This window comes from Neofelis nebulosa, chromosome 1, assembly GCF_028018385.1.
Source record: "Neofelis nebulosa isolate mNeoNeb1 chromosome 1, mNeoNeb1.pri, whole genome shotgun sequence".
In the NCBI taxonomy this organism is placed as follows: domain Eukaryota; kingdom Metazoa; phylum Chordata; class Mammalia; order Carnivora; family Felidae; genus Neofelis; species Neofelis nebulosa.
In genome coordinates, this window is record NC_080782.1 from 145,886,060 (window position 1) to 145,904,983 (window position 18,924).

Consider the following 18,924-nt stretch of genomic DNA (forward strand, 5'->3'; position numbering starts at 1 on the left):
TGACTTCAGCTCAGGTCATGGTCTCACAGCTCTTGAGTTCGAGCCCTGTGATCAGGCTCTGTGCTGACAGCTCGGAGCCTAGAGCCTGCTTCAGAGTCTATGTCTCCCTCTCTCTCTGTCCCTCCCCCACTCATGCTCACTCTCTCCTTCAAAAATAAGTAAACATTTAAAAATTTTTCTGAGGCACCTGGGTGGCTCAGTTGGTTTAGTGCCTGACTTTGGCTCAGGTCATGATCTCGCAGTTTGTTGGTTCAGGCCCTGTGTCGGGCTCTGTGCTGACAGCTTGCTCAGAGCCTGGAGCCTGCTCCGGATTCTGTCTTCCTTTCTCTCTGTCCCTCCCCCACTCACACTCTGTCTCTCTCAAAAATAAATAAACATTAAAAAAAAATTTTAAAGCAACGATTAAAACAAGTAACTAAATGCTACAAAAAGAAGCTAATCTTATCATATTTGCTTCAAAAACACCAGTAATATATTTTCATCAAATTTTCCCAGATATGATAATACCTTAGCCATTTCAATTGCATTAAGGGGTAATTGATTGATGGCAATGATATATTCCATTCAGCTAAGAAAATAAAAGATGAATCTAATTGTTTCGCAGGAATGGAACTTCTTTTCTTATTGAATCCAAGCAGGGTTAATTTGGGATACAACCAAATGCTTTCATAAACGTTTATGGATGACATAAACCATGCATAGATTCTAGCTTCTCAAAGAGAGATATAAACAGTTTTGTAGGTATAGAGTATATTGAAAGGACTTTTGAAGACAACTGATGTTTACATATATAAAGTTTATCTAAATGGAAAGAGTCATATAATGAACTCTCTCACACACACACATCCCATTAGCTCTTAGAGGACAAGAACACTCTGAATTTTCTCTGCAGAGCACAGTGGGGTGAAGGCATGGGCTCGGAGTCAGAGAAACCTGGGACTGAACCTCATCTCTGACATCTAGTAGCCATGAGACCTTGAACAACTTACTTAATGCTCCTAAGCCACTTCCCTCTACCGGAAAATGGACAAAATGACAACTAGACTCCTATGATCGTTTTGAGAACTGAGTAAGATGAGGCACGTACGAAACTCACACTACCTGGGACATAAGTCCTAAGCGCTTGGTGTATAGGAAAGGCAGTATTATTGCCATTATTATTGTCATCACCTTCGTCATCAGACTGGGCCCAGACAACTGGGTTATAATCACACTTCTGTCTCAATCATGCAAATGACTTAGGCAAGTCACTTGACCATCCAGTATTTTAGTTTCCTTATCTACATAACGATGTCCAACCCAGGGGAAGGGGGGCAGGGGCACCTCAGGGCAGCTGGACTGCGGGGTGGTGGGCGATTTATAGGAAGTCCACAAAGCATACGGTGGGTTGCATGGAACCAGGGTATTGCGGGGTGCCTGGGCGGCTCAGTCAGTTGGGCATCCGACTCTTGATTTCGTCTCGGGTCATTGTCTCACGGTTCGTGGGATGGAACCCTGCGTTGGGCTCTGTGCTGATGGCGTGGAGCCTGCTTGGGATTCTCTCTCCATCTCCACCTGTCCCTCCCCCATGCTCACTCTCTCCCTCTCAAAATAAATAAATAAACTTAAAAAAAAAAAAGAGGCTGCTACATCAGTGCTTCCCACAAACTGAATTCATGAATAGGTTAAAAAAAAGGGGGGGGGGTTAAATAAAGTTTCCATGGGGCCAAGTTAGGTTTTCCAATGTTTTATTCTGCCAAATTATCAGCAAAAAAACCAGAATATCATCTACCTACCGTCTCCATCCTCTCATTAAAAAAAGAGAAATTTTATTGCCAATGTAATAGGAAAAACATAAGCTTAGAATCTCCTTCAAAGTGAGTACATTCAGCCTGTAATAATGACCTGGCCAGTGGAGATTAATCAGCCTTTCAAATATCAGTATACTGAGTGAGGATGGGGAAAGAAGAAAAGAGGCCAAGAACCAAGCTTGGAAACACTGGGGGGAAGGGATGAGGGACAGGACAGCAAAGAGCAGCGGGATAAGCAACCCTGAGCATCCGAAAGGTAAAGGCAGGGGTGCCTGGGTGGCTCGGTTGGTTGAGCAGCGGACTTTGGCTCAGGTCATGATCTTATGGGTTCGTGAGTTTGAGCCCCACGTCAGGTTTGCTGCTGTCCCCATAGAGCCCCGTTGGGATCCTCTGTCCCCCTCTCTCTTTGCTCCTCCCCCACCCACTCACACACTTTCTCTCAAAAGTAAATAAACATTTTAAAAAATGAAAAGAAAGAAACAAAGGTAAAGGGAGGCAGGGACAGAGGGGAAGCAAGGACCCCAGGCTGCTATAAAAAAATGAGGGACATGGCAAAGGATGATATTACATCTAAACATTTAAAGATCAAAGCCAAGTAAAATCAATTCAGCTTTATCATGACATTCTTTTTTTTTTTTTCAACGTTTTTTATTTTTATTTTTGGGACAGAGAGAGACAGAGCATGAATGGGGGAGGGGCAGAGAGAGAGGGAGACACAGAATCGGAAACAGGCTCCAGGCTCCGAGCCATCAGCCCAGAGCCTGATGCGGGGCTCGAACTCACGGACCGCGAGATCGTGACCTGGCTGAAGTTGGACGCTTAACGGACTGCGCCACCCAGGCGCCCCTATCATGACATTCTAAAAGCAGTACCTAATTAATCTACCTAAATGATCAGAAGTACAACTTATAGTTGAAATCACCAGATTTGCATATTCATGAAGTTATATTTTCATACTACTATTCATTGAAAATGGCAAAATACTATCAACTATAACATATATGCTATCAGCAACATAGCTGATATATAATTTAATAATATAATAACATATTATAAATATAACATTACATATTATATATTATATATATTATATTTTATAAATACCATAAAATATTATATTATCCATACTATTCCATATGCTATCAGCAACATAGCTGATATATAATTTCACAATATAATATTATAAATATTGTAACATTACATATTATATATTACATATATATTTTATAAATACTATAAAATATTATATTATCCATATTATTCTATTTTATTTAATGACATTACTTACCATTAAAGTCAGAGACTATTACAGCGGCTTTAGAATTTAGTCTAGGTAGGAATAAGTGAAAATGACCTAAAATCTGAGAGTAGGGGAATAAAATATGTATATATCTCATAAGGTGACATAATAAAATATTAGGCAACCCTTAAAAATCCTGTTTTCACGGAGGGTTGATGGGGGGTGGGAGGGAGGGGAAAGTGGGTGATGGGCATTGAGGAGGGCACCTGTTGGGATGAGCACTGGGTGCTGTATGGAAACCAATTTGACAATAAATTCCATATTTTAAAAATTCCTGTTTTCAAAAATGATATAATGATTTGTGGAAACTCTCTTGATACAATAGGTAGTACAGAAGGCATTACATGTTTCTGTGTAAAAAAAGTAATTCCCGGGGCGCCTGGGTGGCGCAGTCAGTTAAGCGTCCGACTTCAGCCAGGTCACGATCTCGCGGTCCGTGAGTTCGAGCCCCGCGTCAGGCTCTGGGCTGATGGCTCGGAGCCTGGAGCCTGTTTCCGATTCTGTGTCTCCCTCTCTCTCTGCCCCTCCCCCGTTCATGCTCTGTCTCTCTCTGTCCAAAAATAAATAAAAAACGTTTAAAAAAAATGGTTTAAAAAGTAATTCCCACTTTTATGAATATTTATAATGAGTAAAATCCTGGAAAAAGAAATCACAAAAAAGAGAACACTGATCACCTCTGGTATTACAGATAATTTAACATTCCCTATACTTTTCTGTATTTCACACACTCAAAACAATGAAATGCATTACTTTTATAATTAAGAGAAAAAAATATAAGTAAATTTAACAGACACACTTACTCTTCGGAATTTAGGATTGAAGTAGTTAATGACTCCAAATTCAAAATAAGATGCAAAACCTTCTTTGAGCCAGATATCATTCCACCAATTCATGGTAACCAGATTTCCAAACCACTTTTGGAGATGGGAGAAAAAAGAGCTTTCTTAAATTTGACTTAAGTAATATTTACTGTAATTGCATGTTAAATAAATGTAAGGTCAAAGACACAATTAAACTTTATTTGCCTTCAATAATCAAACTTGAAAATAGGACTCCAAAAAGCAGGTTGTTGCTTTAACATGAAGAGATGGCAGTCGTGCATTTCTCTGAAATAATTATTTCACATCCAAATGACTGAAAGCAATTTGTTTTAAAACTGTCAAGTTCAGGGGCACCTAGATGGCTCAGTCGGTTAAGTGTTCGACTGCGGCTCAGGTCGTGATCTCATGGTTCCCAAGTTCGAGCCCCATGTCAGGCTCTGTGATGACAGCTCACAGCCTGGAACCTGCCTCAGATTCTGTGTCTCCCTCTCTCTCAGCCCCTCCCTCGTTCACGCTCGCTCTCTCTCAAAAGTAAATAAACATTAAAAAAAAAAACTGTCATGTTCAAAGATGAGGTAAGCTAGAGTATCATTTCCTAAACTGTCCACTTCCCCAAAAGTTACATTAAGTTAAATAAAGCAGAAGTTTGGAATGTTCACTTAACACCTACTAATTATAGCATCCTACAAATAGACTACATCAGGATTTTTCCGGAAGCAATTATGTTTCAAGAACATGTTTTGAGCTGTGCCATAGACAAATCGCTCATATGTTCTACAAAGTGGTCCAGCTGTAATTATTGTCTATTTGACCTTAACAGAAAGAAAGTGCCAAATGGACAATGCATAGAATCAGGAAAGAAGAACAGAATAATTTCTAAAACCAACTAATCCATACCCTAGTATTTAGTCAAGTTCTTATAACAGCTGTGATATACTAATAGTCATCAGCCTGTCTTCCAAAACAATGTGTCGCTTGAGCAATCATAAAAAAATGACATTTTGGGGGGACTGATCAAAACTTGTCAAGGTTTGTTTTGACTACTCAACAAGGGGTTATTCTATCCTAGTAAATCACTCTTTCCCAAAACTTCTTATAGATCCACATAGCAAGAAGATAACAATTTCATAGCTTAGATCATTTCTTTCTTGACAAACTGGTATGAATGGAGTCAAGGTCAAAAAGCAGGTGTGAGAACCTCCATTAAACACACAGCAAAGCTTCTAAAATCACGGCATGAAGGCACGGATCTAAAGAAATAACTCCTTGTTTACACTGATTTTGGGGATGCAGCTTGAGGATTGATAACTACTCATCCCACTGACATTAACATTGCTGACACCCCTTTAACTTCTCTTCAAAAAACAAAACAAAACAAAGTCTATAATGATGTACTGATGAAAGAAATGTGGATATCTTTCAGTGACCTTTTTGAATATCCCTTATTTTAAGATGGAATGAAAACAAATTATCATCCCTCTGGTTGACTTACTTTCCTTGAACAGGGCTCTGTGGAGCAAAGTCTACCTTTGGATATGAATACTTGACCTCTGAATGGCCTGTAAGGTCTCATCTCTATGATCCATCACCAATAGTTCAAATCCACACAAGATCTGATTACACAGATCCTTCCTTCACTGTCCCACTTTTTGAATAATTTTTTAAAATCTGGTGTACCATAGGGGCACCTGGGTGGCTCAGTACATTGAGCATCCAACTGTTGATTTCAGCTCAGGTCATGATCTCAGGGTTTGTTGGTTCCAGCCCTGCATCTGGCTCTGAGCTGACAGCACGGAGCCTGCTTGGGATTCTCTGTCTCCCTCTCTCTCTCTCTCTCTGCCCCTCCCCTGCTTTCTCTCTCTCCCTCCCTCTCAAAATAAGTAAACATTAAATGAATGAATGAATGAATTAAAGTAATCTGATGTACCATACAGTTTTTTGTTTTGTTTTGTTTTGGTTTTTGCTATCCTTGGTAGAGCAGCTGGAGAATATCTTCATGTGAAATAAGAAAGAACATTTTACCACATGCCTGATGTCCAATCTCGTGGGAGAGAATGAAGGAGATCACAGCCTTTTTGTCTGTTACTTGATCATTTGGTTGCATCAACAATAATGACTCATCGAATATCAATAGTCCCCAGTTTTCCATTGCACTGTTGTCAAAAGTAGGCAAGGCAATTATATCTAAGTGGATTTAAATGGAGGGAAAAATGAAATCATCTCTTCCAAAAAGTCTGAGATTTCCAGATATAAGTATGTCAAAATGAAATCATAAAATTACTGAAAGAAAATGCAAGTGAGTATTTTGAATCTGAGGGGAGAGAAGACTAATACCAAAGACAGAATCCAGAAAACAAATTGCTTTGATTATCTGAAAATCACATACTTTTGATAAGGAATCTGCACAGAGAACTCTCAAAACATATCTATAAAAAATAAACTTTTCAAACTTGGCAAACAACCCATCTGAAGAGACACTTTATGACATAAGATAGGCAAAAAGGAAATAGGCATATTAAAAGATGCCCAACATCATAGGTCATCAGAAAATTACAAATTAAAACAACGGGATACTACGACACAACTATTAGGATGGTTTAAATCCAAAACACACCAACAAATGCTGGAGAAGATACGGAACAGCAGAACTCTCCCTCATTGCTGGCGGGAAGGCAAAATGGCATAGACGCTTTGGAAGACAGTTCGGTCGTTTCTTATAAAACTAAATAAAAGCTGACCATATAGTCTAGCAATTGAGCTCCAAAGTCCTTCACCCACGTGAGTTGAAGACTTAAGTCCACAAAAAAATAGCAAATGAATGTTTACAGCAGATTTATTGGTAACTGGGAAAAATCAGAAGCAACCAAGATGGATTTCAAAAGGCGAACGTATAAACAAACTTCAGTATATCCATCCATACCATAGAGCATCATTCATCAGTAAAAAGAAATGAGCTATCCAGCTATGAGAGATCACAGAGGAAATTTACACACAGATTGCTAAGCAAAAGACGCTAGCTGGGAAAAGCTATACAATGGTACCATTCCAACTACAGCAAAACCTTGGTTTGAGAGCATAATTCATTCCAGAAACACATTTGTAATCCAAAGCACTCGTGCATCCAAGTGAATTTCAGGAACCATTGGCTCAGTAGTGACCATGTGACGTTCAGCATCACGTACTACTCATATTACAGAACACTGCTCGTTGATCAAGTTAAAATTTATTAGAAATGTTTGCTCATCCTCTGGAACTCTGGAACAAGTTACTCGCAATCCAAGGTTTACTTACAGAAAAGGTAAAACCAGAGAGACAGGAAAAAGATGTGTGGTTATCAGGACTCTGGGCAGAAGTGGGGGATGCATATGTAGAGCACAGGGGATTTTTATGACAGTGAAACTATTCTGTAGGATACTGTAATTTTGGACACGTGTCAATATTCATTTGTCAAAACTCATAGAATGTCCAGCACCAAGAGTGAAACCTAATGTAAACTACGGGCTTTAATTAATGATATCGTATCAATATTGGTTCATCAATTGTAACAAATGTGCCACTCTAATGGAAGATATTTACAGTAGGATAAACTGGGGGCGGGGGGAGGAGAGGAGGTAAATGAGAAAACCCTACGCTTTGTGTGTAATTTTCCGATAAACCTGCAACTGCTATAAAAAATAGTCTAGTTACAATGAAATATTTTAGTTCACCAAAAGACACCATAAACAAATATGAAAGGCAAGCCACAAACTGGGAAAAATATTTGCAGCATATAGCACAAACAACTAGACAATGGTTTTTTTCAATATTAAAAAAAAAAAACCCTAACAAATTAAAATTTAAAAAAATGTGAACAGTTCACTAAAGAAACAATTAAAATAGTCAAAAATCTTACCTGAAACATTCAACTTCATTAATTATCAGAAACAAAAATTAAAACAATGATATAACTTAATCTTTCAAAGGTGTGAGAAGATTAATAATTAGTACTGTATTAGTATTAATAATTAGGTAAAGGAGAACTGGCATAATGCCTGTTGATAAGGGTGTGAACTGCTACAATCTTTCCAGGATAATCCAGCAAAATGCTTTATAATTTTTAAAAATGTTCCTACGCTTTGGCTAAGTCATTTAACTTTTGGAATTTAGGGCAAACAGCACGGATATTTGTATACACTCTTTATGTTTTCTTTAGTGTTTCTTTTTTTTTTTAATTTTTTTTTAATGTCTATTTCTGAGACAGAGACAGAGCATGAGTGGGGGAGGGGCAGAGAGAGAGAGGAAGACACAGAATCCGAAGCAGGCTCCAGGCTCTCATCCGGGGCTCGAACTCACAAACCGTGAGATCATGACCTGAGCCGAAGTCGGATGCTCAACCGACTGAGCCACCCAGGCACCCCTCTTTAGTGTTTCTAAACTGGCCCAAAATGGGTGGGGGAGGGGAGGTGTAGAATTAGTCCAAATGTTCAACCACAGAGGATTAAATAAGTTATTTTGTCAAATCAATGTGTAAGCATTCTCTGTGTTTAAAATGACAATAGAGGGGCACCTGGGTGGCTCAGTAGGTTAAGTGTCTGACTCCTAGGCTCAGGTCAGGATCTCAGAGTTCCCGAGTCCGAGCCCTACCTTGGGCTCTGTGCTGAGCACGGAGCCTGCTTAAGATTCTCTCTCTCCCTCTCCCTTGGTCCCTCTCCCCTACTCGTGTGCATGTGCGCACACACACACACACACACACTCTCTCTCTCTCTCTCAAAAAATAAAATAAAAATGACGATACAAAAGAAGAGCTACCTGGACCATGTTGCTACATACAGTAACAACCTTTTAAAACAAACCAAAAAAAAAAAAAAAAGTCAAAGAACAGTCTCAAACTATGGTTCCATTTCCATTAAAAATAAACAAGCAGGGGCACCTTGGCGGTTCAGTTGGTTAAGCACCCAACTTTGGCTCTTTACTTACAGACCTTAGAATTGGAATTTCATATAACTGTCATGTGTCAACAAAATAGTCTTCTTTTGATTTTTTAAACTCATTTAAAAATGTAAAGACCACTCTTAATTCGTGGGCCGTAGAGAAAAAGGCAGTGGGCCATATTTGATAGTTTGCCAACTCCTAATGGAGAATATTAGTAATAACTCATACTGTGATCCACTCCCCCCAGACCAACATCATCAGCACCATCTGGGAACTTACTAGAAATGGAAATTCTGGGACCAACTGCAGACCTAATAAATCAGAAATTCTTGGGACAGCAGCAACAATCTGTGTTTTAACAAGGCTTTCAGGTGGTTCCAATGCATGCTAAAGTTTGAGAACCACTGACTTACATCTTTCTTTGTGCTGCCTCTCAACTCACCCTTCAGTGTATTCTTCCAGAAGTTAAATTACTATCAGCAAGTTCATTTTTTTTTAACTTTAGAAAAAGTGTTTCACTTTCAATGTTATAGAGTTTTTCATTGTGTGAATGAATTGTAATTTACCTATCCATTTGCCTGTCAATGACCATTTTGGTTGCCTTCAGTCTGGGGCTATTATAAGAACTGTAGCTATGAACATTCTTGCACTTGTCTTCTGGTACACAAGTGATCAAATTCCTCTTGGAGATCTATTTAGAAATGGAATTATTGGGTTTTAAGATATTCTTTTTTTAACTAAAAAATATTTTTTAACATTTACTTATTTTTGAGACAGAGAGAGAAAGAGTGTGAGCAGGGGAGGCGCAGAGAGAGGGGGACAAAGAATCCAAAGCAGGCTCCAGACACTGAGCTGTCAGCACAGAGCCTGATGCAGAGCTCGAACTCAAAAACCACAAGATCATCACCTGAGCTGAAGTCGGACACTTAACCGACTGAGCCACCCAGGCGCCCCTGGGTCTTAAGGTATTCTAATGATCAACACTGCAAGATGATAAATATGTTTCAAAGGTGTTGTAGCAATTGATACTCCCTTCCATTTTCTAACATTTGGCGTTTGTCACATGCCTCCTTTTTGATAAGTGAGTAGGTATAAAATGGGGCCTCACCATGGCCTTGGACATTCGTTTCTCAGTTACTAATGAGGTTCAATATCCCTTCATAAGTGTATTAGCTACATGTGTTCCTTTTTCTTTATAACATCTATCCAGGTATCTTTTATTTTTTTCTACTGTATTTTCTTATTTATTTGTAGGTGTTCTTTGTATATGTAGGCTACTCCCATTACCACTTCTTAACCCTCTTTCTTTTAAGACTTTTACTTAAGGGGCGCCTGGGTGGCTCAGTCGGTTGAGCGGCCGACTTCGGCTCAGGTCACGATCTCACGGTCCGTGAGTTTGAGCCCCGCGTCAGGCTCTGTGCTGACAGCTCAGAGACTGGGGCCTGCTTCGGATTCTGTGTCTCCCTCTCTCTCTGACCCTCCCTCATTCATGCTCTGTCTCTCTCTGTCTCAAAAATAAATAAACAAAAAAAAAAAAAAAAAGACTTTTACTTAAGCCAGTACATTATCCCTTACTTGGTGATCTGTTGCTTTTGTTTCTACACATTGAAAGTATCACCCCAACTCAGCTACTTAAACAGAGAGCCCCAGCCACTTACTTCTTTTGCGTTCAAAAAGCACCTAGAGGGGAGCCTGGGTGGCTCAGTCAGTTAAGCGTCCGACTTCGGCTCAGGTCATGATCTCACACTTTGTGGGTTCGAGCCCCACATCAGGCTCTGTGCTGACAGCTAGAGCCTGGAGCCTGCTTCGAATTCTGTGTCTCCCTCTCTCTCTCTGTTCCTCTCCCACTCATGCTCTGTCTCTCTCTCTCTCCTTAAAAATAAATAAAAACATTCCAAAAAAAATCTTTAAAAAAAAAAGCACCTAGAAAAGTAATAGGTAACCAGTATTTGCTCCATAGATTCTCACTGATTATGGTCATTATTTCACTGTTTTATGATTTATATTGTACCTGAGTTTCATTGCTACAAAAAATACAAATCATGTGTGGATGTGTAGTATATATAGTTTGGACTCTGTTATTTAAAGTTAAAAGCACAGGGGCGCCTAGGTGGCTCAGTTGGTTGGGCGTCTGACTTCGGCTCAGGTCATGATCTCGCGATCCGTGAGTTCGAGCCCCGCGTCAGGCTCTGTGCTGACAGCTCGGAGTCTGGAGCCTGTTTCAGATTCTGTGTCTCCCTCTCTCTCTGACCTTCCCCCATTCGTGCTCTGTCTCTCTCTGTCTCAAAAATGAATAAACGTCAAAAAAAATTTTTTTAAGTTAAAAGCACAATTAAAACTTAGAAGAGAAGTTGCTATTCTAAAACTCTATAAATCTTTAAATGTCCACATTTATTCTTAAAAGCATCACGCCACTTCTTCTTTCAAATCTTCTAACAACGCAGAGGCGCCTAGGTGGCTCAGTCGCTTAAGCATCCAACTTGGGCTCAGGTCATGATCTCATGGTTTGTGGATTTGAGCCCCGCGTTGGGCTCCGTGCTGACAGCTCAGAGCCTGGAGCCTGCTTTGGATTCTCTCTCTCTCTCTCTCTCTCTCTCTCTCTCTCTCTCTCCCCCCCCCCCAAAATAAACATTAAAAAAGAAAAAAAAAGTTACTGTCTACCATTCTAGAAGAAGAAGTCTCAATAGGCTCTGTGTGCACAAAGAAAAAGACAAGCCGGATCCTGAACCCAAGTTACTCTTGATCTAATAAGAGAAACAATTAAGTTGTAGTTAAGTCAAGAGCTCAAATGGAGGGGTGCATAGGATGCTGTGGAAGCATGAGGAAAAGGGAATCAGGGAAAGCTTCCTGGAGGAGGAGGCACTGGGTTGAGAAACATACAAAGTAACAAGCTGGAGAGACTGCATTGCAGGATGTACAAAGTCCATGTGCAAGAGCCTGAGGGAGAGGAGAAGAGGAAGGTAGAGAGGGGACAGAGCGGATGCTAGGGCATCCTTCCAACTCTGAGGAGTTGCCAAAAGCCCTGAGAGTTTGGCCAGAGATGCACTGTTGTAAAGACAGGGCACAGGGTTTGGACTTTATCCTCAGGGCAACAGGAAGCCACAGAGAGGTTTTAAAGAGGATAGCAATATGTAATATTACAGTAACACGGTTGTCAGGTTTTGCTGTGGAAAGATCCCCCGTGCCTCAGTGTTGCAAGACGGGCTCGAGGGGGCCAGCAGGGAAGGGGTGGGGGCAATAATAAGGAGACTAACTGGAGGGAGGAGGTGCTTTACGGAACAGGGAACGGAGGGTGACTCTGGACCGTTGTTTATGTAAATAAAGACAAATGGAACTTTTCTTGCCTAGACAAGTGTCACCGTGAGATCCTCCAGTCACAGATGTCTCCAAGCCCAGGCTTCTGATGCCTCCAACTCCCAGAAGGAGAGGTATCACTTCCGGGATCCCTGAATGGGCCAAGCCTGGTTTGCTCCCCGTTCCTCCCCAGCCAGAAGGCTCAAGCTGCCTAGACCCCTGGCTCGCCAGTGTTCAGGAGGCTTGAGCTCCCGGACAATTACTTCCTACCCTCTTCCACCATCAGCCGAGCTGATGGTGAAAAAGGCAGAGCACACTTTTTCCAAGACTTCGCAGAACAGGTCAGAGGAACAAGATACATTGACACGATACCAGAGACAGAGAAAACGCCGCCGGACAGCTTTCTGAGCGGAGGGGCTCAACACAATTTTAAGGGCATACTGTACAGATCTAGGAGTAACAAAATGTCTCTATATTTCCTCAAGGACTGTATAGGGTTCACACGTGATTCCAAGTTTGTATGACAGAAAGGACCCCCACATCCTAATCCAATGACTCACAGCTAAAGAATATTAAAAAACAAACAGACATACAAACGCTACCCCCCATAAACCACCACCAACCTTATTCATGGGACATGGAGTAACTCACATAGGCCTGCTAAAAGGATCCAGAACTGTGTTGTCACACACATGCACTAGGAGAGGAAAGGACAGAATGCAGGAGGGACGGCAGCCTCTGTAGGGGGAGAGGCTGGCATCGAACACCCAGGAGGAATCTAAATGCTGAGAACACCTGCGGGCACTGGGCAGTGTAAGGAGAAATAGCCGATAGGCCTCTCTGTGTTTGGGAAGGTGTCAAACTTACGGATGGGACGCCCGCAGGGCTGCCTCTGACAGCGGCTAAGTGGTAACAATGGGTCAGGGGAGGCTCGTCTGTGTGCCCTTGACCTTAACCCAGGGCCCCAACAATAGGAAACCAATGGCATTGGAACAGAAGATGGCTCACCTGTTTTAGGAAGAGGGTAACTAATATTAAACAAATCTTCCAGAAAAGAGAAGATAGGACCTGTGATGTTCAAAGCAAAGGCTGCGTTTCCATTTGCGATGGCATCTTTCCGGGCCCAGATGCGTATCTAAATCAAAAACAATTAAGCAGTGATTAGGGAAAGCGGTAGTGAACTTTGGAAAGAGGCAGCCTGCATGGGCCAATTTTCTGATGCTCTCGAGTCAAAGACTTACCTTTCCAGAAGAAGCTACACAACGAAATGTTGACAGTTGACGAATCCTGAACAGCATGGAGGTTAAGGGTGCTGACCCCGTGCAGTCAAAAATCTGCATATAACTGTAACTTGTGACTCCCCAAAAACCTAACTACTAACAGCCTACTGTTGACGGGAAGCCTTTACCCATAATGTAAACAGTAGATTAATGCATATTTTATATATGTATCATATATTGTAAACTTACAATAAAGTAAGGTAGTAAAAAGAAAAAGCAAATGTTATTTTCAAAAATCATGAGGAAGTTGGGGTGCCTGGGTGGCTCAGTTGGTTAAACATCCAACTTCGGCTAAGGTCATGATCTCACAGTTCGTGAGTTCAAGGCCCATGTTGGGCTCTGTGCTGACAACTCGGAGCCTGGAGCCTGATTCGGATTCTGTGTATGTCTTTCTCTCTGCCCCTCCCCCGCTCGCGCTTTGTCAAAAATAAAGTGCTAAAAAAAAATTTTTTTTAAATCTGTGTGTACATGGACCCACTCAGTTCAAATTTGTGTTCTTCAAGGTCAGCTGTAAATGTGTACATGCTCTGGAGAAAGTCCAGAAGGCTAGTCACTAAGATGTGAGCTGTGATTCTCTGGAAAGGGTGTTATTTAGTCGTGTTTTGTTTTGTTTTTCACAATAACATGTGTAACTTTTGGAATTCAGAAATAATCTCTGGGATGGTATCTACCCCTACAGAAAATGTAGACTCTATCTTAGAGTAAGAAGTTATCTCAGACCCCTGCTTCCCTTTTTAGGACATGTTTCCAATGTTCCAAAACAGAACTGTGCAGTTAGCAGGGCTCACACAATATGGTACATTATGAAACACACCTGAGTTGTGCAAATTTAAAACGGTTTGTTAATGTTTTCAATGCTAAGATCATTAACAGTGTGATCTTGTTTTGAAAGTTTTTCAATAAGGTTAATTCCCCTAATTTAAAGAAGTGCATCACAAATCTTATGATTTTACAGTTGTTGAACAAGGGAATTCTATTCTGTTTATGACCCCTTCCTCTGTAGCAGGTAAAGAGAAAGCCTTGCCACGTTTTGTTAGTTTAATGTAACTGTGTTGTTGTTTGGGGACTCGGGAATTTATTTGCGCGACTTGGTGGCTAATTTGCTCTTGTTATACTGTTCATTATTATTTTATTTTATTTATTTTTTATTTATTTATTTTTGGGACAGAGAGAGACAGAGCATGAACGGGGGAGGGGCAGAGAGAGAGAGGGAGACACAGAATCGGAAACAGGCTCCAGGCTCCGAGCCATCAGCCCAGAGCCTGACGCGGGGCTCGAACTCACGGACCGCAAGATCGTGACCTGGCTGAAGTCGGACGCTTAACCGACTGCGCCACCCAGGCGCCCCTGTTCATTATTATTTTAATATGAAATCACTTTCTATCCCACACCACCACCATCGGAGCAATTTTTAATGGAGTCACTAACATTCATGCCGCAGAACATGTGTGAAACTCAGTAACCTTGTTACAAAAGTTAGCAATGAGGGCATGAGGGCAATTGTCCTCATGTGAACACAGTCGCTTTGAGAAAGGGTTCTCTGCAAAACATTAGAGAGAATGCTAGGAAAATGAGAAGCAGAGCGACGATATTTGCAGATGGCTGCAGCCCAAGAACACATCCACCTTAACTTCACTTTTATTTCTGCTGGAAAATGTCTTGAATTATGTGAACATTGCATTACGTGAGGTCTTCAGGAATGTTCCCCTTTCACAAAATGCAACCACCTGTTTTTGAGGCCTCCTACCTCGTTCTCCTCGGCCTCCCCCGTGCTGCAGAGGCCTCCTTATCTCGGAAGGAGGCCCCAGGATTCAGCCCTGCCCCTGTGCTACACCTACCCACCTTCCCCCCGCCCCCCTCATTTCTAACTCCAGAGGCAAGGGGAAGATTGCTGAACCAAAGCCTAAGCTACTGAGTGGAAAGAATAGTCCCCACTCCCCACATTCAAGATGTGTGCATTTCCACTGTAACCTATGGGAAAATAATCAAGCCTTTGTATATTTAACTCAACGTTTCCAAAGCCCCTCTCATAAACTACCATTTTATAAGCCAAAGGGGAGGCAAAGGATGGAGATTTCAAGCTGTGTGGGAAGGGGCAGGGAGCCCCCAGCAGGGCCGCCAGGAACACAAAATAGTGAGGAACACTTTGGAGATGCGGCCACAAAGTTCTTTCAACACCACGGCTAGTCCACCAGTGTATTCTTGTGGTTCTCCATGAACACAGTGGACCTTACCGCTTGAGAGAGGAGTACATTTACACATGCCCGTGTGTGCTAAGCTCTGTTCAAAGTATGTGATTTTGAGGTGGCTCAGTCTGTTGGGCATCTGACTTCAGCTCAGGTCATGATCTCACGGTTCGTGGGTTCAAGCCCTGCGTGGGCTGTGTGCTGACAGCTCAGAGCCTGAAGCCTGCTTCAGATTCTGTGTTTCCCTCTCTCTCTGTCCCTCCCCCACTCATCCTCCTCTCTCTCTCTCTCTGTCTCTCTCAAAAATACATAAACTTAATATATATAATATACATATATATATATATATATATGATTTCCATCCTTAGTTACGTTTCCACGTTTATCCTGATGTCAACAAGGATTTAACTGCATTTTCAATTTTACTGAATTTTTATCTCTTACTTAATAAGCAACTCTTCAGATACTCTGGACACTATTCCAAGAGTACATTCTGGCTCCCCTGTAGACTATGGTGGACTCCTTCCCTTTGCAGAGCTGAGCCATCGCCAAATGCAGCATTCCGCTGATAAATTCATCCCAAATTTCAATTTTCTGGCTAAGAACATGACCTCCTCAGGCATGTTCCATTTCATCTCTGCTTCCAACGGCAGCTGGTTTTCTTTTCAGGGCTGTCCTTCACCAAGAAACAGACCTGTCCCTTTTGTAAGACATGGTTGCAGTATGGCAGCATTGAGATGGGCAAGCCACTTGAGATGTGGATACTGACACACCACCTCGGGTCGCTCGTGAGCTCCGGGGCTCGGCTCCTTCATGCCAGGCACAAAGCACGCGCTTCTAAATAGTGCCCAAGGGGGCTCCTGGGTGGCTCCGTTGGTTAGGCGTCCGACTTCGGCTCAGGTCACGATCTCACGGTTTGTGAGTTCGAGCCCCGTGTCGGGCTCTGTGCTGACAGCTCAGAGCCTGGAGCCTGTTTCAGATTCTGTGTCTCTGTCTCTCTCTACTCCTCCCCTGCTCACACTGTCTGTCTGTCTGTCTGTCTCTCTCTCTCTCTCAAAAATAAATAAACATTGGGGCGCCTGGGTGGCTTGGTCGGTTAAGCATCCGACTTCAGCTCAGGTCACGATCTCGCGGTCCATGAGTTCGAGCCCCGCGTCGGGCTCTGTGCTGACAGCTCAGACCCCGGAGCCTGTTTCAGATTCTGTGTCTCCCTCTCTCTGACCCTCCCCCGTTCATGCTCTGCCTCTCTCTGTCTCAAAAATAAATAAACGTTAAAAAAAAAATTTTTTTTAAATAATAAGTAAACATTAAGAGAGATTAACACACTAAGTCGTGCCCACAATTTCTGGCTGTGTTCGGCGGGGCCTGTGTTCCATCTGTGGATATCAAGGATCTACCAGTGATTCTTCAGGCTGGAGCCAACAGTTGAGGAAGATAAGCTGTGGTCTCCGTCTAACACGGTGTTATTAATGCATCCTCCAGAGGAGCAGCTCTGGGTGATTCTCCCCCTGGTGACAGACTTGGCTCATGCACAGCTTCGTTATCTCCACAAGTCAGTGGGACAAGCCTGGGAGATCTGGGGCGGGCCCAGGAGAGAGTCTCAGATGGGACTGTGGGGGCCTGATTTTCCTCAGCTCTGTGAAGTCCATCTGGCAAGCAAGATCCCAGCCTACGGAATCGGCCTTCCCTCCACACTGCAGAAGGGGCAGTGAACCAGCATGTAAAGTACTTGTCACAGCAGCCCTGACATTTTCCTAAAGAATTATTATTTTTTGAAGTTTATTTATTTATGTTGGGGGGGGGCAGAGAGAGGCGGTGGGGGGGGAGAGAGAGAGAGGATCCCAAGCAGGCTCCGCGCTGCCAGCACGGAGCCCAGCGTGGGGCTCGAACACGCGAACCGTGAGATCGCGACCTGGGCTGAGATCAAGAGTCAGACGTGTACCCGACTGAGCCACCCAGGTGCCCCATTCTGAGAGGATTATTATGTGATGAGGCTGTAACTGGGTGAAGACTGGGTATTTCAGGACAGAGCGCCCACTTCGTACAACTGTGGGGAGGTGCCGGGTGTCTCAGAGTTGAGGAATCCAGCGGGGCTCCTTCTCGATGGGGCGATACTTACCTACAGGTATCCATCCTGCAGGCACTCTGTCTGCCATTACAGTTGTTCCCAGCTGGTGTCCCTTCTGGTCGGTTGGTGCCCAGACTGCCAGACACTTGGATTATCACCCCCGCTTCATGAATGGCATCGGCTACACAACAGGTAAACCTGAGCTTCGAGGTGCTAGTTTGGCAGCTCCCCTGTCTTCTGAAAGGTGCCAACAGCCCGGGAAGAGGGGGCCCAGAACCTACCTTGAGTGCAGCCTTTCCACAGAGCCAAAAGAGAGAATGGTGGCATCCCATCTGCAAAGCCACCCTAAGGGTTTCAACGGGGCTTGGAAAAAGTCAGAGGGGCCACCAGGAGGTGATGATGGGAAATGTCGGCATAACCCCTGGATGCAGAGAGAATGGATGAACCACCTGTGGCCAGTATGAAGGCACCCTTACCTGCAGAATCTTCCTCACTCACCTCTTGGCCCCTTTCAGTTCTGCTGACGTGGTCATAGTCACATATGGCCAACGCGACTAAATAAGTTGGCATGTGGGGAGTGGTGGAAAAGGTGGTAACAGTCCACACGCTTCCATTCACGTCTCTTTTTTCAGACTGACCTACGGAAATTGGTTTTAGTCCAAATCACTGTTAAACCTAAGCAGTAATAGCTACCTTTGAAACAATGTGTGCAGTTGACTGTCACCCATAGTCTAGCAGTGTGGATTTCTGCACCCTTAAGCCTGTCAAAACCATATTAAGTGAAATAAGTCAGGGAAAGACAAACACCATACAATTTCACTGACATGTGAAATTTAAAAGGCAAAACACATGAACAACAACAACAAAAAAGCACAGACTCAGAATACAGAGAATAAAATGGTGGTTGCCAATGGGGAGGGGGGTAGGGAGATGAGCAAAATGGGTAAAGGAGATTAAGAGTTACAAACTTCTAGGTTATAAAACCAATTCCATGGGGAATGTACAGCATAGAGAAGTCTGTCCTTAACAGTCCTAACTTTAGGGGCACCTGGGTGGCTCAGTCAGTTGAGCGTCTGACTTGGGCTCAGGTCATGATCTCGTGGTCTGTGAGTTCAAGCCCTGCGTCGGGCTCTGTGCTGACAGCTCAGAGCCTGGAGCCTGCTTTAGACTCTGTGTCTCCCCCACCCCACCCCTCCTCTGAATGTGTGTTTCTCTCTCTCTCTCTCAAAAATAAATAAAGATTAAAAAAATAAAAGTCCTAACTTTGTATGGTG

At 42.8% G+C, this 18,924-nt stretch overlaps 1 protein-coding gene across 1 annotated transcript in view; it reads right to left on the reverse strand.

Moving 5' to 3' along the window:
* LVRN (laeverin) overlaps positions 1 to 18,924 on the reverse strand; it is a 79,571-nt gene that overhangs the window by 39,316 nt on the left and 21,331 nt on the right. Inside the window, exons 3-6 of the mRNA XM_058738576.1 lie at positions 18,149 to 18,288; positions 13,125 to 13,251; positions 5,941 to 6,095; positions 3,891 to 4,004 (exon numbers count right to left, since the gene is read on the reverse strand). Of these exons, the coding sequence (XP_058594559.1) occupies positions 3,891 to 4,004; positions 5,941 to 6,095; positions 13,125 to 13,251; positions 18,149 to 18,288 (536 nt within the window). The remainder of the gene's footprint in view (positions 1 to 3,890; positions 4,005 to 5,940; positions 6,096 to 13,124; positions 13,252 to 18,148; positions 18,289 to 18,924) is intronic.